General features: G+C 38.4%; 1 protein-coding gene across 5 annotated transcripts in view; it reads left to right on the top strand.

The window, feature by feature from the left end:
• Positions 1 to 24,353, top strand: part of INPP4B (inositol polyphosphate-4-phosphatase type II B) — an 805,823-nt gene that overhangs the window by 451,208 nt on the left and 330,262 nt on the right. For 4 of the 5 annotated variants that reach the window (XM_032333489.1, XM_032333488.1, XM_032333487.1 and 1 more), the window contains 2 exons: positions 16,733 to 16,851; positions 18,932 to 19,048. In XM_032333489.1, coding sequence (XP_032189380.1) covers positions 16,733 to 16,851; positions 18,932 to 19,048 — 236 coding nt within the window. Of the gene's footprint in view, positions 1 to 16,455; positions 16,575 to 16,732; positions 16,852 to 18,931; positions 19,049 to 24,353 lie in introns of those variants that run through there. The other variant, XM_032333494.1, reaches the window with a different exon arrangement.

Here is a 24,353-nt window from a genome sequence, read left to right as displayed (position 1 = left end):
ACTAACATTTATCAAGTGTTTGTTTACCATAAATTGTCCTCAGTAATTTACATAAATTGATTACTTTAAGTTTCACAATTTAATTATGAGATAATTGTTCCATTATCAATCACTTTTGTTTTATAGGAAAGGAAACAGGCATGAACTGGTCAAGTAATGAGCCCAAGATTTGAACCCAGGAATCTGAATACAGAGCATTCTCTCCCATATTATGTTCATTTGTGAGCTAAAAAATCTAAAATTCCCAGTGGTCAACTTTCCAAAGATCTTATGAAAGTTGAGTGACAAAGTCAGGATCCAAGTTGAGGGGGTACCTGGGTGACTCAGTCAGTTAAGTGTCCAACCATTGATTTCTACTCAGGTCATGATTTCTGGGTGAGGAGATTGAGCCCTGAGTCAGTCTCCAAGCTGGGCATGGAAGCTGCTGGAGATTCTCTCTCCCTCTGCCCCACCTCTCCCCATTCACATCCTTTCTCTCTCTCTCTCTAAAAGGAAGGAAGGAAGGAAGGAAGGAAGGAAGGAAGGAAGGAAGGAAGGAAGGAAGGAAGGAAGGAATGATCTAAGTTGTGTTCTGATTCTGAAGCTCCTGCTTTTAAACACCAGGATATATCCCTTTCTTAATGATTCCTGCTTCCCAAGACTTTCTAGGAGTGACGACAACTACAATGCTACGCAGATTATGATAAGGGCAAAAGGTATACCCTGACAACTATAGAAATACTGAGTAAACAGTAATTAAATATAACTGTGGCATCAGAACAACTCAGAAAAAGTGGCATTTGAACCAGATCTGGAAGGATAAGCAGGATTTCAGTTGGTATAGAAGGAAAACAAGAGACAATTCAGGCAAAGGAAGTAGCAAATTTCATGAAACAAAAACCTAGAGCTCATTTTCCAAGGTGATGCATTTAATGCTCACTTATGTATCCCTCTTTATTACTTATAATCCCACAACAAAAATAAATTAAGACTCTAGGAATTCTGTTGCAATATTTTATAATCATTGCACATTATTAGAAACTGGATTTAAAATTCTAAATGAACACAACCCTTTAAACATTGTCTATTGCTAGCAAATTGTATTTGGGTATCAGGAACAATTGAGTCTTACTGACTTTGGGGTTATGCTAGATGAGATTCAAAAAAGGCTTAGCCATGCTGAGCTAGACTCAGTAAACTCTGCTGCCATGCTGTGCCCCTGACAACTGCCTACCTGTTCAGAGTTTGCAAACAGAAGACTCTTCCCTTTCTTTAAGCTACCTCAATTTTGACAGCATCGGTTAACTTGCAATATATTTGAGGAGACATTTTCAGAACAACCATATACCAACAGCACAACAAAAATAATAGACAACAAATAGAAGTGGATTTGCATTTCAGGCTCAGAGTTCAGTCTACAGTCTGAGTGGGGAGGCAAAATATTCACCAGGTAAGAGATGGGAGTGTGAAGCCAACTGCAAACATTTGCATCCTGTCTTTGTTACCACCTGGCTACTTGACCTTAGAAAAATTACACAGTGTCTCTGAATCTTTGTCTTCTTATCTATAAAATGGAAAGGGTATCAGTATCTACCTTCTAAGATTTTGTTAGAATTAAATAAGTTAATGTACATAAAGCACTTAAACTGGTATCTGACATATACTTAATGACTGGTTAAGCTTTATTATTTGGAATATAACCTTGGGTGAGTATTCAATGAGGATTTCCTTGAGCAGGAGGTCTTAACACTTTATTTTGGGGAATAATAATTGCCATCATTTATTGAACTTCTTCTAAGTGCCAGTTATTAGGCCATTTTTTTATCTCTGTTTCTACAACTGACCCTTTAGGTGCTTCTCACTATTCATGTTTCACAGATAAATTCAGTTGCTTGCCCAAGGGTATAAGGTTAGGAGGTAGAGAATATAGATTTTAACTCCAAAGGCCATGTTCTTTGTGGTTGAGTATTAAAAGTGCAGAAATGGGAAAGAGAAGACATTAAAGGCTATCTACGACCTGCATTATGTTTTTGTACTGCTGAAATAATTAGAGATTTAACTGGAAGAAGAGAAAATGAACCAATTAGAGCCTCCTAACAGGTCTGTTGTGTGGGTAGTGGTTTCTAGAGTCTCAGGATTGAATGTGTGCTGCAGTCAGAGCACAGCCTGTTCTTGTTGACACAGGTCTGGATTCTAGTTTGGCACTCTTCAGGAAGTTGAGATCTGTGACATCGTTAATAAAGGAGAAGTATATGAGAAATCAAACTTCTCTTCCCACTTCCCGTTTACTGCAACCGTATCAGTTAATTAAAGTTATGTGGTGATAAAGTATGTTTATTCTCATCACATTTCTTTCTGAGTAATATAACATAGGATTTTTCGATTAAAGGAGGTCTTTGACCAGGTCTGCCTTCCCAGACCAAAACTGATTCTTCATATACGTTTCACGAATTATTTGTTAAATTAGATGGGTTTTTAAAATGCTCACTATCTACCTTTATTTGTGTCTTTTATCCATGATCAACATGCCCGATCTAGTTTATTACTCTTTTTGTGTGATTTACCTAATTACTTTTATCCTTCCATTGTCTAATTACTGAGATCCGCTGGTCACTGGAACAGGTCTACCTCTGCAGCATCTGTTGCTATTTATGGGTAATTGGGGAATCAGGACTACCTAGGGGCTTTGTTCATTAGGTGATTTTGCTTTGCATAAAGTTGAAATCCACAGAGGTTGTGAGGCAGCAAGATCCCCTGATGCTGCTGTCTGTGTGACTGAAATTTATCAGTCAGCCTTCTTGTGGAGCAGATGGTATCCAAATGTATCCTCGGCCGCCTGGGAACCGTGCCATGGGGAAGAGAAGAGACCTAGTAGAGTGGAATGCAGAATTAAAGAAAAGTCCCTTCACATTTCTAATGTACAAAACCGTCTTTTCCCAAATGATTCTTACTTGAGCTTTGATCTTTTGCAATTGGCATAAGTGGTACTATGCCCATTTCACAATGGAGGAAACTGATTCTCAGAGTTAAGTGACCTGCCTGTGGTCTTATACCAGGCGTGAGAAAGCTGCATTATGTTTTCAAGTGTTCAAGCTTTTCAAGTGTTCTACCACTTATTCTCCTATTACCCCTACTTTACCAAGGACAAAAGATTGTTCTTGGCTGTTATCTCTAGTGGTAAGGTCTCAGAAGTCCGTTTAAGAAAAAGATATTCCCAGGTCAAAACCTGTCCAAATTCAGAATATCAGCTGTAATGCCACACAAAACTTAAATACCCTCTCACTCTAAGCAATTTCACAGTCAGTGGCTTTAAGCAACATTTATTTTGTTTCCAAAATTTGTAACTCTTACCTTCACTTTTCCATGGAGCTCCCAACTCCCATTTTCAACGGGCTGGTAGCTATCTCCACTTGCTCATCTAAAAGCTGATCTCTTGATTCTAATTCCTGTCCCTCCCAAAATGTTGTTCCTCCATGATGCCCATCTGCATAAAGAGCATCGCTATCCATTTAGTTATGCCAGTCCCCAAACTATAACCCTTTCTTGAATCTTATTTTCCCCTAATCTCACATTAAATCCATCACCAAGTCCTATAATTTCTATGTTGAAAATATTTTCTGAGTTTGACCAACTCCTTTCTTTGCCACTGCTGTTGTTCAGTTCTGAGCAGGTATCAGCTCTCACGGGGGCCAGTTAGGAGAGTCCTTATGGGAAGCTGTCATCTGCTCTTGCCTTGCATGGTCCCCACCCGACAGAAGAGCCCTGGTAATCTTTTCAAACTATCAGTGTGATTTGTTCACATCCCTAGATAAAATCCTCCAATGGCTTCCATTTCACTTAGAATAACATTGAAATATCCCATCACATTTTATAAAGATCTTGAGAAGCAGGCCATTCTCACCATACTTACGCTAACCTTCTAGCTCATTCTTCATCGACCTTGGTCGTCTTTTTGCTTCTCAAACAAGCCAAAAATTTGGGTTTTCACAGTTGTTGTCCTCTCTGAGCTGGCTCCTTGGTATGTTTTAGGTCACGGCTCAAGCATCACCTCATCAGAGAAGCTTTTCCTGATCAACCCTCCCTCCCAACACTCAATTTTAAACACCCTATTTAAAATTCTCACTAAATTATTATTTTAAACTTCATGTCCCACTAGAGTATAAGCTCCATTAAATAGGGAACTTCTTTTCTTGTTCACTGCTGTGAAACTGTCACCTAGCATCATGCTGGGTACATTTAGATGTTCAATAAATATCCATGAACTGAATGCATGCATGAATGCCATTGCTTTTTTCCTCTCATATTTCTTCATAAAATAAGTGTATATATTTAGATATGCCCTTGAAATGTTTTTGTAATTATTGCTAACACAATTATTTGTAAAAAGTAACTCATTTAAAAAGTCCCAATAAATACAAGTATTTAATCATTGGTATTTTGTTATTAACAAGTTATTAGGAGAGATAGAGCCTTACTGCCCTTGGAAATCTTCTAGAAAGAACTGACAGAAAGAATCAGTCATAGGTTGAGCCGAACAAGGGCATTCTGTAACTAGACTGTGTAGCTGGCAATTGCTTACCTGTGTAGAATTTTATGCCTAAAATTCTTCACAGAGTCACTTCAAGATTCTGGGGTTATGAGAGCATCACAAAGCAAGTAATCTTCTTATAGAGATGTTCTTAAAAGCATACAAAAACAAATAACAAGAAGCATAACAGAAAACCAAAATAGTAGAAATTCTCTGGGTCCAGAGGTTTGAGCTTACTTTTAAGCCTATACTGCATAACCCTGAGAGAAGACAATACAAGGGCAGCATTTGAGACCATGGGGGGCACGGTCATCCTGAGAGCATCTGAATCCTATTTCTGCTACTGGCTGCCTGTGTGACTCTAAAAAATTCATTTTTACTGGGGGCAGGGGTTGGGGATTAATCTGAGATAGTGTACTTAAAGCACTAAAAATGGTGCTAGATGTATAAGTGATCACTGAGAGGTATTATTCTAATTATTGTCTTGGGTTAATCCCTTACCCTGTCCCAAACTCTGATTCTTTATGTGTAAGTTGTGGATTATAATTCTTATTTCACAGGGTGTTTGAGCAAATATATGTGAAAGTGAGAAATGTTAGTACGTTGTTAGAAATTCAGTCCTTTTTTTCTTTTTTTTCACATGTTGAATCAGATCTTCACAAATTCTCCGTGAGGAGAACTCTAATTACCATCCCCATTTCCAGATGAGAATATTGAGACTCCATCACAAATGCAGTCACCCAGTTGGGACTGGGATCTATGACTGGGAACCTTACTACATAAAACAAGTAAGAACTATCAAGAAGACCTTCAAACAAAGGGTATCTCATATTCTTACCTTACCTAGTGTATCACATATCCTGGAAGAGTGGAGAAGGTGGTTCTTTAATTTGAATCATGTAAACTACTTCTGCTTTGTTCTGAAGTGTCCTGGATAGCTAAGGCTCTGAAGCCCTCTTCAGTCCGCTAGCAGGAGCTCTGGTGCGCTTTATATTTGAACTGCTCACCTTGGAGATCACAATTTTTCTAAGAAGTATCTTCTTTGTTTCCTTCAAACTCTGATTCTCCTAGAACCACTGTCTTCTACTTTTCAAATTTTTTAACCTACACAGTTTTCCACATAGTGTTGAACTTGTGGATTTTGTTCTAAATAATTAGATCCTTCCTGCCCTTAGTCTTTTCCACATTCGCTTTCTCACCTACACACTCACTTGTCTTCTTTCTCATGTTCTATGTCTCCTGGATCACTAGTCATTTCTAGCTTTAGCTTTTCTGTACCAAAACCTTGTTTTACTTCCTGTGAGCCAACCGTCTTATGATAGGAGAACTGACACCCTGAAAGCCTGATTGTTCTCTTGTCCACAGGAAAATCACACATATGATTGACTCAAGAGATTCAAGAAAGATGGGGTGCTATATTCTTCAAGCTCTTCAATACTCTCCTACCCCAAATGATGTTCTAGTTGGAGACAAGTAAAACAAGAGGTTAAGTACCCCCTCAGGACCATCTATTCCTCCCATTCTTCCTTCTCCCCTCTTATTTTCTATTTATGTAAAGCTTTGATGTAATGCTTTCAAACTGCTTATAAAATATTTGGCATTAGAGGGACAGCAGTTCAAGGGACAGCAAAAATACTATGAATTCCACATATAGATATTAAGTGCAGCACATTTATAAAAAATAATATTCCTGAAAAAAATTTTTTTTAATTATCTTAATTTAAGCAACACCTCCTAAAATGTAAACCCTTAAGTGTAATATATACAATGCAACTTTTCTAAAATATTTTGGTTTGGGAAGGCATGTCTAAAAATTGCCTCAATTCAGGGTTTGGTGAAAGCCAGACCATGAGTCAATGTGTTGTGTGTAAAGATGTCCAGATTGAACAACTGCTTTCCAGATTGCTTGCTACTTCCTGCCCAAACAAATGGATTCTTTTAGGAGACCATCAACCCCTGAAGGCAACATTCCAGACCCCTATTTCCTTTATTTGTCCTCAGCCTTCCAAATAACTCCTAGACATCAATCATTCTGTGCCCTTAGAGTTCAACAACTCTGAGTGCACTTCTCTTTGCCATCCATCTTTGGTGATTCAGGCTCTGACTTTACTGCCACCCCTCCTGTAAGTGTCTCCAATAGCCCCACTGGCCTCATCTCTTGGTTTGGAGGTAAAACAGAGAAGCAGGAAGCTGCTACTCACTAACCCACATGCCCTTCTGGACCCACTGATGGGCCCCCCTCTTACCCTGATAGGAATCCCGTCGGTTCCCATGTCAAACTGGTAGTCTTGGGAAAATGTTGCCCTCTTGGCCTCTGGGCAGGTAGAAGGCTTGCTGTTGTTCTCTGGATTGTTTCCTCTTACTTCCACTATCCTAGTTTTAACACCAGAGATTTCCATTAACTGACTTACAATATTTCTTTTAGTATTCGGAGGGACCTGCTTCCATTCTTGAAACAACGTTTTCCTCCTTTCTTAAGCGGCACATATGTTTCTGCTGAAAAGAGCAGCAGAAATCGGCAAGCACTTGTTTCTGAAGTGGAACGTGAGTCTGGAGTTTGCGCTCAAAGAGATAAGTCTATATCCATTGTGAGGTGATGAGGCCAGACCAGTGTGGGGCCTTCAGCAGATGGGCTGGATATCAAAACTTGAAGAGACATGGGCACTGACTTTTTTTTTTAAAGATTTTATTTATTTATTTGACAGACAGAGATCACAAGTAGGCAGAAAGGCAGGCAGAGAGAGAGGAGGAAACAGGCTCCCTGCCAAGCAGAGAGCTAGATGTGGGGCTTGATCCCAGGACCCTGGGATCATGACCTGAGCTGAAGGCAAAGGCTTTAAATCACTGAGCCACCCAGGTGCCCCCAGACTTGTTTTTAATTCAACTGTCTGAGGATGGAGTCTCAGTCACCAAGGTAATAGTCACAAAAAACAAGACAAAATAGTATTTTCTGAGGAATGACATAAGAGAAGCTGAGGGAGCTGGGGACAAGCTGGAGAATGGGAGTCTTCTGGTACTGACAACAGTGATGTGAACAAAATTTGTTCTTTTTATATGCAAATATGCTGTCTTCTGTACAGCTGGCTTCTTCAGTGCTCCAGAGCACAGACAATCAAAGAGCATTTCCCGAGAGCACCATTGTTCCAGGAAGAGGTTCTTTTTTCTCTCTCTCTAGATTCCTCAATGATACTTAAATTCAGAACCGGTACTGAGTGGGTAGTTTATTTTCATATGTGTCATGTTCCACACTAAGGAAGTGAATTTCATCTTCTCAGCCATTTTTTTTTTCATCTTAAAGGCCAACATGTTTTTATTTAACACACACAGAGATATGCGTAAGATATGGTGACATATTTGTATATTATTCTGTTATGGGGAAAAGGAAAAAAAATATCGGGACTTTTTTTTCCATACAATGTGAATCTAGCTTTTTACATGAAGGAAATCAGCTTAATTTATAACTCAACCAGTTATAATGAAATTTAGGAGCAGTAATACTCAGTCTCAGTGTAGCAAGAATTCCAAAGCAATGTTTCTCTAACAAAATCTTTTAAATTCCCTCTTGCAGATTATTGCCTATATTCCTCAATAACTCTGTCATCTGCTTCCTCCCTAAGGCATTAGTCTCATCCTTTCCTCATGTTTTATTTGGGTTCTATTATCAGAGTATTGAGAGTCTTAAAATCGTTGTTACAAAACTAAATCGCCATTGAATATGCAGAGGACCAGACAGAACAGAATGATGTTATTGGGAAAAATTATTAGATACTGCTGAATACTCTGCTATTAGTAAAAAGCAAATTAATAAATATAGTCTTCATCTTTGAGCCACGTGTTGTGATCCACAAATCTGACTGACTAGTGAAAAAAAGAGAGAAAGAGATGGAATTTAGTGGAATAATGAGGCAGCAGCAGGCACACTATTGTTCTGGACATGTGCTAACACAACCAAAGTTAACACAACCATTGCTACCTGACACAGTGTAAGTATACAGTACATTTTGCTTCCTGCCCCCCAGCTCCCATCTTCTTTGCATGCTTCATGTATTATCTTAAATGAGAACAACCTTAAAATTTGTTTGATATTAGCATTTTATTGTCGTAATATAGGAGCCCAAAATATAGCATTATTTCAGTATGTCTAAAACATTCTTGCATGAGGATGGCTTTTTTTTTTTTTCCCGTGTGTGTATGTGTGCATTGATTTCTTGGTTTTTTGTTTTTTTAAGATTTTTATTTATTTATTTGAGAGAGCAAAGGGGAGCTGAAGGAGGGAGAAGTAGACTCCCCACTGAGCAGGGAGCCCACAGCTGGGCTTGATCCCAGGACCTTGAGATCATGACCTGAGCCACAGGCAGACACATAACTGACTGAGTTAAGTCAGTTAACTCAGTTACTAACTCAGTTAATTAAGACAGCTAACTGACTGAGCCACCCAGGCACCCCTTGGATTTATATCTTCAACCTCAAACACTGAATTGCTTATTTCCCTTTGACCTTCTAAAAACCTAAAATTAATACTGTTGGTTCATGTTATGGGACAGTACTTATCCTCCTTGAAAAGTCAGGCCCTGATACTGAATTTGGGACCTTTTTTTTTTAACTCATTGTCTTAAAAGACAAAATAAAACCAAAAAAAGGAGAAGAGAAAGAATTCTAAACATTCTAATATTTTTATGCCAACTTTTATATATTTTTAAAAATTTTCCAACAAATTTTCTTATGTTGACAGTTATGCATGGTTCACATATTCTTGAGGGAAGTATGTGTTAATTAAAATCTTCCACACAACAGTTAAGGGGGAAATAACACTTTTTTTTTTTTTCTCTATAAGGACTTACAAACAGTTGCTTAATTGAAGAAAAAGCTGTGGGTTAAAAGAGATGTATTCCTGACCCTAATAGCCCCACATTTTGTAAATATACAGTGATGTCTTCAATGACCTCCTCTTTCACAGTGATGAGAGAAACATATGTTTCTCAAATGCAAATTTGAGATGGCAGAAAAGAGAACACAAAGGGAAAATGCCAAATGAGAAAAATTACAGAAAGTAGCCTTGATTAGCTGAAAATATGCTAAAATGAACAGGCATGGCAAGATGTAATACTAGATTCAATTAATTAAAGATTCTTAAAGATTCTATAGAGAATACTGAATGTGCATAGAATGTATACATTAATGGCCATGAATCAGTCAGTATGATATCAAGCCACATTTTTCTAAGAAGCAGCCTTCAGAAAATATTTAAAAGTGAATAGAGTATTCCCAACTACTTAGGAAAATCTCATTTTGTGGATATTAATATGAAGCAGATACACTCTGCTTTCTGCCATTTTACCACACACAACTGAATTGTCATGGATTGCAGTGCCCTGGGAACGAAGCAGTACTGTCTTCTGAATCCACTCAGGGGATCTGAACTGTAGAGGTTGGAAGCCTAGACTTCAAAAATTGTTGTCTTAAAATTCTGGAGAGAAAGGAAGAATAAAGAACAGAGAGGAATAAGAGACAAAACCAGGAAAGCATATTATACGTTTTATAGTGGAAAGCAATTAGAAAAGGGCTGTTCGGCTTTTTAAGTGTTACATTTTTTAATGTATGCTATAAATTTGCGTAATCTCAATTTAATCACTGGTATAGGATGGTAACTGTGAAACCATATAATGGAGTACAGTAATTTATTGGACTGGAAACATAACCCAAATTGGCTTATCAGCTGATTAGTGGCATCTAATTTTCTGGAGTACAAGGAGAAAGATATATATGTGACATTTATAAGAAACCTGACCAAACAAAAAGAATTTGAGAAGTAAATTAAAAAAACTGCATTCTAGGCTCCCAGAGCATTTCCCACAGCCTTGGGGAAGTGGCTAATTCTCTCAGCCATAGTAAGATAAGTAAGAATGGTGCTATTGAAGGAGCCTAGAAGCCAGATGGTTATTTCCCTAAAGCCCTATTTGTATAAGGCTGCTTTTCTTTTCTTTTATTTACATATAATGTATTATTTGCCCCAGGGATACAGGTCTGTGAACCATCAGGCTTATACATTTCACAGCATTCACCATATAAAGCTGCTTTTCTATTTAAGATCCCTCATCTTCAATGCCCTGGACTTTTTGGCTCTTGAAGGGCATGGATATATCCCTTCCATTTTCACTATGGAGAGACAAGAGATAAAATTTCATCAAAGGAGAAGGTATGCTTCCATCAGGCTATATTGCATTCTAGCTATAATATTTATTTTTATTTTATTTTATTTTATTTATTTGAGAGAAAGACAGAGTGAGAGAGCATGAGAGGGGAGGTCAGAGGGAGAAGCACACTCCCCATGGACCTGAGAGCTTGATGTGGGACTCGATCCCAGGACCCTGGGATCATGACCTGAGCTGAAGGCAGTCGCTTAACCAACTGAGTCACCCAGGTGCCCTTATAACGTTTATTTTTAATTGCAAGAGAAAGACAGCTTACTAGCGTTTGCAGTCTTCCCTTTTTTTTTTCCTTTTTCTTAAATTTATTTATTTATTTTAATAGAGAAAGATCACAAGTTGGCAGAGAGGCAGGCAGAGAGAGAAGGAAGTAGGCTCGCTCCTGATCAAAGAACCCAATGTGGGGCCCGATCCCAGAACCCTGAGACCATGACCTGAGCTGAAGGCAGAGGCTTTAACCCACTGAGCCCCCCAGGGTCCCCTGCAGTCTTCCTCTTTGATGAAAGAAGTACACAGAGCAGAGGAGCAATTCTTTTCATAACTGGTTGGGACATCTCAGGTGTTAAGATAATGCCTCCCTGTGAGCCACTGCTCTCAGTATAAAGGTACACTAACCTCCCAGTTAAACCCCTGCTCATAGGGTGAGTTGACAAAAATTTACATGTAGCTCATCTGCCTGGCAGACAGAAAATAAAGCTTCTGTTGTTTTTGACTTCTTCATTGGAAGAGCCTAGTCAGAGGTAAAATTAACAAGTGTAAGTGTACACATCGGATTTCACAGAAGGCAAAATATTAATGATACCTATGATCTGAAATTAACAAATAATCCCACAAAAGATTTTAAAACATTTTTATTTACCTATATAAAAACAAGCAAATACCCCCCCCAAAATCACAGTAGTGAATTTAATAAAATGCTTTTTACTGAAAAACCAGAAAGTTACACAAAATTAGGACCAACCTGGACTGTCTTAAACATTTAACTACCATAAGAATATTGGATAGTAAAATCCATTTTTGTGTCAAGACATAACTATATTCATATTAATGTTAACAACATCATTGTGCCTAGCATTGCTTCACATAATCTTTATAACAAATCTATGAAATATGTCCTTTTTCATCCATTCTAAAGACTAAAATATAGAGACTCAAAGAGATAATTTATCCAAAGTCAAATAATCCCTTAGGCTGGATCCAGCTTTCAAATATAGTATTATCTTAAGTAAAAAAGCCATTCCTCTATGTTCTTTATGCTATACTGTGTGGTTTCTCCTCTAAGCTTAACTTTCTTTTTGCTGATGTAAAAACAGAAAATAGAGATGTGAAAATCCTTGTCAAAGTCCCCTGCCCCCACCCCCGTCTCCTTTGCTTGTGGCCATTGCTTTGTTCTGGAGGAAAGAGGATACACTTTGTAAGATGCCACTGATACTGAATGACAAGAAGAGAAATGAAAGGGAGTGAGGCAAGAGAAATGACCTGACTTCAAAGAAGAAAGAGCTCTTAAGAGAAAGAGAGAGGTGCTTGGAGTCAACTGTGAATTCATAGGGCCCCACTGGCTCCTGTCCCTGCTCTTGTGGAAGCCTGTGGCAGGCCCCTTTGCTTATTCTCACACTCCATATCCATTGAAGGTCCTAGAACGTTAGGATTTGGCCAATGCTGCTGAATTCAAAGGCACCTGAATGAACAGTTGTGTTCTGCTTCTGATGGTTATTGCTGGGACTGAACTCTCTGGCAGCAGAGTCTAGAGACAGTTCGAGGCTTCCGGCCAAAGTGGGCTAGAATGTTGGCAAGACGGGGTGGATTCAAGAGACTTGACATGATTTAGAAATGATGGCCAAATGAAAAGGAAGCTGGTATTTTATGAAAACAGCATTTCTGGATAGAGACAATATTTAACTTAACAAGAACTGTGCAGACCTTGTCCCTTAGATTCTGCACCGTCGTGCATGAGAACTACAAAAGCAAAAGATGGTCTGTGCTATCTTCCTAAGACTCCAAGTAGTTGCTTGAAGCATCTAGAGCAGAGGGTAGAAAATTCTGGTCCTTAGGCCAAATCTAGTCACAGAGGTACATCGTGTGGTTCTTATGGCTTTAGCCTACACAGTGATGACTGGGATTTCAAGCCCTGGACCAATCCTCAAATCAAGCCGCAGTGGGTTTTCATTTCATCGGGCAATGAATCTGAATTGAATTCCCCTCTGTTAATACAGTGTAGGCTTTCCAGTTTGCTCAGTGTCTGGGCCTCCCCCAAGATACTGAAGCTTCATTTATTTTTATCCTTGCGCTTATACCAAGGATTCCCTTCCGTGGAGTGAGAGCTGTCTGGCTCCTGTATGAATCTGAGCTGGGGATGCCGGTGGGCATCTCATTCAAAGCACTGGCAGTAGAAAGTGAACCCTCATGTTGCTAGTTACCATAGAAAAGTTAACAGAAAAGACAAAACCAAAAACAAACAAAAAAACCAGTAGCTCAGAGCTGTTTTATTTTTCTTAAATAAATCTTCAAATTATAGCTTTTTTTTTTAAAAAAATACTCATTACTTCCATATTGCTCCTTTTTTTTTCCTTTTCAGTAAAAAATAAAACAGACTATTTAGTGGATACAAGCACATTTGAACCCTAACCTATCAGCATCTTGTATATGTAAACTCTTTTGGACTTTGGGAATATTTTAAAATAGCTCAGTCCAAAACAAAACCAGTAAAAAGGCAGTAATAAACATTAAATATATCTATATATGTATATAATAGATACAGATATAGATCTATATCTAGAGATAGTAGATAGATAGATGCATGAATGAGGTCAGAGAGGCATTTATTAAGTACCCATTTAGTTCAAGAAATTTTTAAATGAATAAAACAGAACAAGAGAAGCAAAACCCAAAGTGTGCCTTTAGTCTTCTGAGTTGAGAAATGCCATTTATGTAGAGGAGAGTTTTGTTTGGGTAATGGGCAGTGGCAAGTATGGTTGGAAGACTGAGAAATGTAGTTTCCAGGCTTCTTTATTGGCTACCAAATATTTCTTATGCAGGTTAGACTTTATGGTGATCAAATGAATAATAGCTCCATGAAGCAATCCAATCACTCACCATTTATCACCCTCCAGTGGGACAGTTTCAGTATGTATAGATCCATGGTGTGTATGGGTTTCACTATATGAAATGCAATGACTCATGCACTAGTTTGGTATTTAGCAAGAATTCTTGGACCTGGTGACCATGTTTACAGAGTTATCTGAATATGACTGAGTCAATAAAAAACATTTTACAAAATAATAAAATATTGGTAAATGATATTTACATTGGTAAATATTAGTAGAAGGATACTGGTAAAATTTATTTTTCATAGAAAAGTCTATTAATAAAAAGGGTCTAAAATCTTTTTCAACTCCACCCTGAGAGACAGGTAAACAGATGAAGAAATTGAGTGTCTAAGAGCTTGTCACATAACATCACATAACTAAAAAACAAGGAATGTGGGAATACAGCTCAGGAATTCTGAATGATCTCAGGGTCTTTCCATGATATCTTACTGCATAGTCATGAGGGAACAGAAAATCCTCTAGGCTGTTGGGAAGAAAAGAGGTATGGGCTACCTAAGGTGTGAGTTCAGTTTTTGTTTTGTGTGCCCGTTTTTAGATATAGAAAATAGAGAATTACAAAGTGCCATTATTGCTCTTTTTACTTCTTCTGTATTGGGATATCTGTAAATTGGGTTGGACAGAACATTTCAGTTTAATGAAGATTTTCTGTTTTTATTAGGAGTGAGTCTGAGAATTTCACTGATAAAATGGAGAACAGCTGCTCACTTCTGGGAAACAACCACAGCCCACAGTCAAGCCTGATAAGAAATCTGAAAAGGAGTAACTTATTTTGAGCAAAGGTGTCATAAGCTCATCAGGTAGAAATGAGGTTACAACCAAGGAAGAGGGCAAGATGCATGTGTTTGAAGCAAATAAACTCTAGCTTTAAAATCCAGGAACAGATAGAGTCAATATCTGTAAGTGGAGAGAAAGCTGTACACTCTGAACAGATAACCAAGCGAATGAGTGATGAAGTTAAACACATTCACAAGGCAAATAGAGGAGATGATCAGAGTAACCATCAAAGAACAGTACAAATCTAAATCTAACTTTTTTTTTTCCCCCTTCCGGAGATATATTGATGTTGAAACCTCGCATCAGTGTTTCCTAAAACTGTAGATCTCTTGGGTCAGACAAGAGAGAATCATGGCAGTGGGTCTTCAGAAGAGAGAGGCCATGGTGGAGGAGAGGAACTCAGTATGCTAGAAAAGAAATGGAGCTAATGGGGAATGATGTAAACAAACCACCAGGGTTTTAATAATGGAAATGTGAGCCCCTACTGTTTCTAAGCCTCTTGTTCTTAATATGCAAAACTGAGAGAGTAACTCAAAGTTCTGTTTTGAGAAGTCAAAAGATAATTCGCAAAATGCTTCAAAAAAAAATAGGGAGGGGCAAAACTGTAGCTGTTACTTTTTCCACATGTGCTTTCCTAAGCTCTCCTGTATTGCCAGAGGCATTTAAATAGAGGTGGGTTAAATAAGGAAAAATCATGACAAAATACTATACAGGACTAAAAGGATCTCAAAGTCTGGGAAGAAGTGTTAAGAAGGTAAGAAATTTGCCCAGCATTGCCTAGCTGTTAGAACTAGCCAAAAAACAGACCCGTTTGATCCCAAAACTCCTGCTTTTTTTTTTTTTTTAAGATTTTATCTATGTATTTGACACAGAGAGAGAAATCACAAGTAGGCAGAACAGCAGGCAGAGGCTTAACCCACTGAGCCACCCAGGCGCTCCCCAAAACTCCTGCTTTTCCCTCTACCCCATTTTGCTTCTATAAATGAGATGATCTGTAAGCCACTGAAGGTGATAATTACATTTAAAATTTCCTTTGCTTTCAAGTTTTGGATTTAAGCCTAGTACCTCTGTCCCAGCAGATGAAGGTTCTGGAAACTGCTGCAGTGACAGAATATAGCTTAAATGCACTGTCCTTCTGTCCCTTCCTGCCGCAGTCAGAAGTGTAGGCTAAGGATGGAATAGAGCGCAGCTCCTTCTCACCCAGGGACCCAGACAGAAGAGCTCAGTCTCCTCCAGCCTGCCTTAAGACACCAGCTGGGCATAACTCGAACCCCCTCTGATGAGGACACTTTATAGCAGACTTAGCCATCCAGCTGCAGGTAGTAAAACTACTATTTCAAAGCCAGGGACACTGGACATGCTGAAAAGGAATACATTTTTGGATTTCCCCCCTGAATTGAGGGAATGATTGTGGGAGGAGAAAATATTCAAGGAAATATGGTATGGTGCTGAGCTTCTGTAATGTGAGCCTGGTGTCTCAAAGGAAAGTTCCTACATTTGTGGCCCCTGGGCAAGAATTAACCCATCCTTATTCCACATTTCTCCCTCCCAGACTTGGCTAGAATCCCAGACAGAGGGCGTTTCTAACCCCTCCTCTGTCTCCTCTGCCGCTTGCCTGCGGCTTATGTGCAGCTTTGGTGGGGTAGGGGCTCTCCCCAGTTTTCTGTTGCTGTGTTTGATCATATCCAGTAGATTGCTAGAGCCAAGACAGAGTGCACTGGTACATTTGAACTATTCCCACCAGTGTCAATAAGGAACAGCATAAAGTTTCCTGGATGTAGCGCAACTAAGCTTACTTTGTCTGGGAGTGTGAATTAAAGCCCAGGGTTTCATGACTAATTAAAGTCGCTCAAGTCCCAGAGCTGTGTGTGGAGTCACACGTCAGACCTGGCATCCCAGGGCGGTGCAGACTAGCAGGAGCGGCAACCGTGGTCAGTGGAAATGAACTCTCAGCTCTGCAGCACGTGACTTCCTATTTCTGTAAGGTACTTCCAAGGGACTTCCTCTGTAAAAATCAGCCCGAGTCCCAGGAGATTTCATTCAGCGCCGTCGCTAAGTTTACTTCCAGCTCCGCACAGAAGTTTTCCCTGAGACACGGTGCTAGTTTCTTTTCTCTCTCTCTGCTCTGTCATTGCCAGCATGCAAGGATCTGGTGGCCCCCGTTCGTGATCGGAAGCTGAACACACTGGTGCAGATCTCAGTCATCCACCCCGCGGAGCAGGGTCTGACAAGATACTCGAGCACGGAAATTGTGGAGGTGAGTGAGCGGGCTGGGTGTCTGCCTTCCTTTGCCGCGCCGTCGCCTTCTCAGCCTCTCTCTGACTTTGAGCAAACAGCTGAAGTTAGTCAGTCCCCGGCCTGCAGCTGTGCTATGTTCCTGTCCTCTGTTATTTAGGAAAGCATACCTGAGGTTATGAAGCATTGCTAACTTACCAGAATAAACAGATGAGAGAAAAGCTTGCCTTTTTCATAGACTTTCTTTTTCTTTAGTAAGGAGAAAAAAATAATCTCACTTTGGATCCTTAAATCACCAAGTAGAGGGGGGGAGAAAAAATATATATATATACATACATATATATATATATATATATATATATATATATATATATATATATATATAAAATTAAATGTAACGAATACTTAATTTGGGAGGACTAAAAGAGTCATAAAGTACCCCCAGAGAAGTTAAGTGTTCTTGTACTTTTCATTTTTTCCTGTGTTCTTCAGTCTGCTGATGGAAACTTTATATTATTTGCTATTTGTGTGTGTGTCTTTTTAATGTACCATGTTTTTCAAAGAAAGGTAGATGATTAATTTGAGAAATTGGAATGTTTCTAGCTGAAGGGTGTAAATATTACTCATCAGATGAGAGATTTCCTATTTACATTTATTGTTACTAATATAACATTCAATATGTGTCGGGAGGAAACGTGTTATTGTATTGGATCAGATTCAAAAGAGGAAGTGTTTCCCTTTTGATTATTTTGTTCTCATTACACTTATTTCACGAACTTAGTGAATGAGAAATACTGGAACATCTGGGACTACAGAAAGTGTGCTTCAAACTCCTTAGCTCTGCATGCTTTTTTTCAGACTTGTAAGCCCTGTCTATTTTGACCGAGGAGTTTCTCTGTAAGGAACGAAGTAGCTTGCCCCAGACTGGGTTTGCTCAGTGCCAGCCTGTGCCTGGCTGCCGGAATAAATGATTCAGACTGAACTCGACTCATTTCTCTAATGGGAATGACCCAGTTCCTGCATGTAGCCTTGAATATGCCCTTTGGAAACTTTAGGTTCCAATGCTGGTATAATTTGTAGCTAATGCTGTAGTTGAATTAACAAAAATATTCTCATTCATACCGCGAAAACTTGACTAAAATTGTAAAATTGTTCATTTCTATGAAAAAAATTTCAAATATCGTTCCAGTTTCATTATTCTTAAAATATATGTATATTGTCAAAACTTAAAAGAAGTGATTTTGACACATTTCAGTTGTTTATGTTTGAACACACATAGCTGTTTTGGGCTGTTTTATTGACTGTCTTTTTCCAAAGTGTCTAACACAGAGCTGAACAAGAAGTATTTGTTGAGTAAAAGGAGAAAGAATGAATGACTAAATAAATAACTCGGGCTTTCAGAAACTCAAAGACACTTGGTTTACTAAATTCTAGCAAACATCTCAATGATATTTGACAATATAGATGTAAAATTTAATGTGGGATGTCAGCTCTCTCGAAATTAATTCTGAGGCATGGAAATATCCAGGGCACTGCATCCTATGTTAGTAATTTCATAGGCCCAAATCCATCATATTTAGTTTCTTTCATTAGTTTTCAGATCAGTCTGAGAAAAAACACAGCTGAACATTTAAAAACAAATGGACATTATCAGAGCATGGCTTTCAACTGAATCATCACAGAAAGGAAGTAAATGGTAGTTTATGAGAAAATAGCTTCATTTTAATTTGATCAGTCAATATCTTAGCTTATTTGCATGGATTTCAGGTCAAATCCATTAAATCTATTCTAAATGGACTGACAACTGACCTTAAGGAAGGATTCTGCATATAATGAAAATAAATTGTTTTTCCAGACTGTTAGCAGCACAGACACTGATGCCGTGCCATTTACTATCTATAGCTCTATCAGAATTTGGGCTCTGGGCCTTGCTGTCACCCATGAGCATCAGTTGGCGATTCAGATCTCTCTTCCAATAGGGCTATTTCCTAGAAAAACAGACAAGACTCAGACACACTTGCTGTGTTCTCATGTGTCCCTGCATGCTGCCGACTGCAGTTGCTACTTTATGGAATCAAAGTTGTCTGCTTGTGCTGTTGCAGGGAACAAGAGACCCACTGTTTTTGACTGGTGTCACATTCCCATCTGAGTATCCCATCTATGAGGAGACCAAAATAAAGTTAACAGTCTATGATGTCAAGGATAAATCTCATGACACTGTAAGTACTGTACTTCTTTCTTTTTCAGGGGGCAGTGGGAGAAGGAGTTAGGCTTTTCCAAACTATTGGGTTTGGTTGGATATAACTGGCATTTTTCAAAAAGGGCATTTATACTTTGTTTATGCTTGTCTTATGTTTATATTTTACTCAGGATCCCCCTCACCCCACATCCTTCCACACCCAATTCATTGGGTTTAGTGCCAAATTGGCAACTGGTTAGGACCAAAAGCTTTCAGAAGAGATTTTTCTCTTTCTCAGGAAGGCTGGCTTGATGTCTTAGTTGATCTTTCTGCTGTTGGTCTAAGGAGTTGTTGAGGGAGTCATAGTGTAGGCATGAGGCAAGGACAAGAGATGAAATTTTTATACTGTTTTAAAACTTTCTGGATGCTGTAATTATTCTACAACAGGAGGTTGACAAAGTGCTCTATTTGGACAGTTTATTCCTGGACAATACTGTGTAGAGAGACACTCCCTCTATTTTCCTGAAGTTGTTCCTGGCACCAAAGCAAACAGAGGGGCTAACGAGAAACACTAGGCACATGTTTTTTTTTTTGTTTTGTTTTGTCTTTTAAGATATTTATTTATTTATTTATTTATTTATTTATTTATTTATTTATTTGAGAGAGAGAGACAGTGAGAGAGAACATGAGCGAGGAGAAGGTCAGAGGGAGAAGCAGACTCCCCGTGGAATTGGGAGCCTGATGCGGGACTCGATCCCGGGACTCCGGGATCATGACGTGAGCCAAAGGCAGTCGTCCAACCAACTGAGCCACCCAAGTGTCCCTAGGCACACGTTTTAATTGGCCTCCTTGTGGGGAGGTCATGTAAAGCCCCCGTGCTCTTTCGTCCTAAATTCTTTGGTCTTCCTGCAGTGTCTGACTTTTCTTCCATCTGTATCAGACTGCCTGGTTAGACAGTCAAGGACCCCACACTGTCTCTAGAAGCCATTCTTCAAATTCCTGGACAGAAGATAATGCTCTTGGGTAGGTGCTGAAAAGGGAATGGCTTAAAAGGGGCCCTCTCCTTTAAATTTTTCCAGTCCTGGTGAAGCTCTGTCGGTTTCAAGGCAGGAGAGCATGGCACTGTTGATAATCCATAGGAAACACATGTCAGGGAACACTCTGAAGGCCAAGAGGCCTTTAGTTTCCACCAGAGTTCCTTTTGAGGCTAAGCGGTCCTGCTGGACATAGAGAATCACCCATACCTTGTTTGGGGAAAATGTCACTTTAAACTCTGCCCTCATGTAGGTTATGGTTCAAATAGGTAGTGGGAGGAGTTGATGCAGCTGTGCAGGGGACTAGTAAGCAGAGAAATGATTAGGTGATGGGAGCTGTGGGATTTTCTGTTCCTCCAAGCACACAATCAGATTCAGTCCCCCCAGCAGTCCCAAGGCATAGTTGGGGGTAGACTATGGCAAGGGCAGAGGTCTAGGAACCTCTAGACCTTACAGAAATGAATGTTACAGAAATGAATGTTTCTCCTGAACTCTTGATTTTGTGAAGTCCTTAGAAACATGAGAGAAATATTAGATATCTAAGGTATTTCTATTCCCTTTACTCTCCCTCATTTAAAATGTGCATGGATGTTAATGCTTTATGGATAGATAATTAGCTTACTCATTAATTATGCTTCTTGTCGGCTTCTATTCTGGAAGCTAATTATTTAAGGTCTTTTAAAGACTTCCTTCCTTGATCAGAGGTGTCATCACATAAAAGTATTGGATGAACTGGATCCCTGCTATGATATAAGACTGTGAAATGTGAACATACTTAAGAAATGCAACCAGCTTTCACTTACTAAGAGCTGTTAATTAAGGCATAACCTCTTCCTCAGAATAACTAACAATTAGCCCCGGTGATGGAAGTGTAAATAGAAATACAGTTTATTAATATGCTAATAGTACTCATGGACATACAGTCTTTATCCTGGCCCTTGTTCTCTGACTTCTTAAGATTTTCTTTGGGTTGGGGGTGGGCAGGGGGGGACGCAGGAAGTGGTCTTCAAGTACAGTTTATAATTGTGAGCACTTAACAACCTAAAAAATTTCAGATCATATCACTTTTAAGGCCTAAGAAATGAGAATATGCATATGTGTTTTAGAAAATTAATAAATTTTCTGCATGTATTTAAAAGTAGTTTAAATATTTGATCCTAACAAATCATTGATCATGTTAGGCTGACCCAGAACAATGAGATTTTCTACTGACTAAAAACTAATGAGTTGAGTCAGATGACTAAGTTGCTTGCCCGTTCCTATTGAATTTATCATTACTTGGAATTCATCAGTCAAATAAATGTGTTGCTTTGCCATTTCATATCCATTAAAATACCTATTAATATTAGATATTTTTAAAGAGAAATGATAACCTTTCGTCTATGCCCTTGATACAGCCATTATGTAACTGGTTGTTCTTGTATGCTTCTAAACATTAGACCTAAGATTGATTATCTCACTGAGCAACTTCAGCAAATATGCAATTCATCATTGTAACCAACGAGAAGAGTCTGTCCATTCACAAGCATTGTTGTTTCCTCCTCCAACATCCTTCATCCTCCTGCTTCACCGCAGGAGGTCTTACACTGTGGCAGGTGGATAGATAATGCTTGGCAGGTGGGGAGGTGGGTTATGGTGGATGACAGGGTCATTATTAAAATCAGAGTGACCTTTTTACTATTTTCCTCTTTTTGAGGAAACTGTTTTCTCAGAATGGGCAGCTCTCCCGTCCAGCTGTTTGGGTAGGGACTTTAACTTGAAATTGAAGCCTATGGCTAGGATAGGAGAGCCCAAGTTCAAACAGTGAAGTGTTCAAACAGTATATATCTTCTGGATATATACTGAAGTTAATTGCTCTGTTTTAAACTTCCTGGAAACTGAAACAACATAGACACAATCAGCCCTAGGGAATCAAGCTGGGACTTTCAGAAAAAACTCAGAAGAGGGTGAAATTTACATAGGAAAAGAATATAAAATTTTGTCTTTTTTCCTTCCTTCCCATGCAACTTGTGTTTTGGAAGATACTGAACAAGACTCAAGACCACACTGAGGATAGCCATCAATCTGCTGACATATAATTAGGTCACAAAATTGGTTTTGCTCACAATAGAAATTTGAATTTCTATGTATTTTGCAGAAGTTCACATTGCTACATTTGTTTAGATTTTAGAGGAAATAAATGTTTGCTCCACCCCCAACTTGTTAGATGTCTAGTTTATAGGACAGAGTCCTGGGTACAGTAAATATGGAACTTTTTTCAGGTGAGGATATATGTCCTAGGATATTTTTTAATGCTAGTTACTAGCAATTCTCCATTTGTACCTTTCAGAAAAAAATGATCTTATCAAGATTGGATGTAAATTTATTATACTGTGTGAGTTATATGTCCAAGGAAGCTAATCTATAGCACAATTCCTTACACAGAAGTGTCTAGTTAAGTTATTTGTGTTTCTCTATGGAAAAGAAAATGATTTACATTTAGTATACTTTGACTCTGTTTGATTTTCTACACTAACTTCTTAGAAGATTAGGTCTAATTATATTCATTGAGATACAAATTCTTTAAGCCTGTCTTCTCCTTGTAGAAGATATAGAGCAGCTGGTAAGAAAAAGAAATTGATAAAATTGATCACTAAAAACATGCCAAGCACTGTGTTTAATATGTTATACATGGATTCTTTTCTAATCTCCAAAAAATTCTTTGAGGGAAGTATTACCTTGCCCATTTTAAAGATGAAAAATTAGAGATTCTGCAAACTTCAGTAGGCCGAGGCAAAGATCCTTCCTTCTCTGCAGGATACATATGTTCTTAGGGTTACCCTCATTTCTGCTTCCACACGATGGCATTTTGACTTCAGCTGATGCTTTAAAAGCATTTTTCAGTTGGATCTTCAAAATTGATTCATTGAGGGAAAAAATGTTAGTATGCCAGTGTAGGGGGAAAAAATATATCCAAAATGTCTAAGCATTTAGATTAAGCATGAATAACTAATTGTAAATATCTAAATAAGTTTTATGCAGTGGCCAGCTAGTATTCATGAAAGAATAGCTGTTATTACCTGTTGTAAAATGGTTAAGTTTATGTCTTAAACTTTTGCTTTTGATCACCTGGCCCTTTCCTGTTGTATATATAAGCATGGTCCTCTCAGCTTGCTAGCTCAGTTTGCCTTTTGTAATGCTCTGGTCTCCATTGTAACATAGTTTGCAAGAGGAGTTATCAATTCCTTACAGAAGTAGTTGAGGATTCTAAAATGCTGCTGCCCTCCACAAATAATTTCACTTCCTTTTTTATCTGTTGATGAATGGTATGTATTTATAAAGAGCATGTTTATATTTTATTGAGGATTAATTTATATATAACAAAATGGATAGATCTAAACTTCAGTTCAATGAGTTTGATAGTTGCATGGGGGCCACACAACCTCTACCCAATGTAAGATATAAAATATTTCCATCATTCCAGAAAGTTCCTTTGTGCCCCATTCTTGTCAATAGCCACTCGACATACTCTGAGGCAACCACTTTTCCATATATACCAGCATGGATTTGTTTTGCTTGTTGAAATTTAAGTGAATAAAATCATATAATATGTGTTCTCTTGTGCCTATTAAACATATGTTTTTGGGGTTCATATATGTTGCTAAATGGAATTGTTACAGAATAGTATTATGTTGTCGTGATACCACAATTTGTTTATTGATTCTCTTATTTACGTTTCTCTACATTTAATTACTTTTACTTTTGACAACAATGAGCAAAGTGTCTATGAACATTCCCGTACAAGTATTCATGTAGATATTTGTTTTTATTATGAGATGTAAATACTGAGGAGTTAAAATTGTTAAGTTATAGGGCAGATGCATGTTTAACTTTTCTAGGACCTGCCAACTGTTCTTCAAAGTTTTTGTATAACTTTATTCTACTCTTCTGTGTGAGAGTTGTGTTAACTTCACCAATGATGATAATGTTGATCTTCATTTAGCATTCTAGTGGGTATGAAGTGGTTATCTTATTGGGTCTTACTTTGCATTTTCCTGATGACTAACTCCATTAAGCACCTTTTCCTGTGCTTATTGGCCATTCATCTATCTTTTTTTTTTTTTTAAAGATTTTACTTATTTATTTGAGAGAGAGAGAGAGAGAGAAAATGATAGAAGGAGGGGCAGAGGGACAAGTAGATTTCCCACTGAGCAAGGAGCCAGAAGCAGGACTTGATCCCAGGACCCTGAGATCATGACCTGAGCTAAAGTCAGATGCTTTCTTAATTGACTGAACTACCCAGGAACCCCTCTTTTTTTTTCAAATGACATT

The sequence above is a fragment of the Mustela erminea genome, chromosome 2, assembly GCF_009829155.1.
Source record: "Mustela erminea isolate mMusErm1 chromosome 2, mMusErm1.Pri, whole genome shotgun sequence".
Taxonomy (NCBI): Eukaryota; Metazoa; Chordata; class Mammalia; order Carnivora; family Mustelidae; genus Mustela; species Mustela erminea.
The sequence above is the reverse complement of the archived record's forward strand: the minus strand, read 5'-3'. Positions and strand labels throughout refer to the sequence as shown.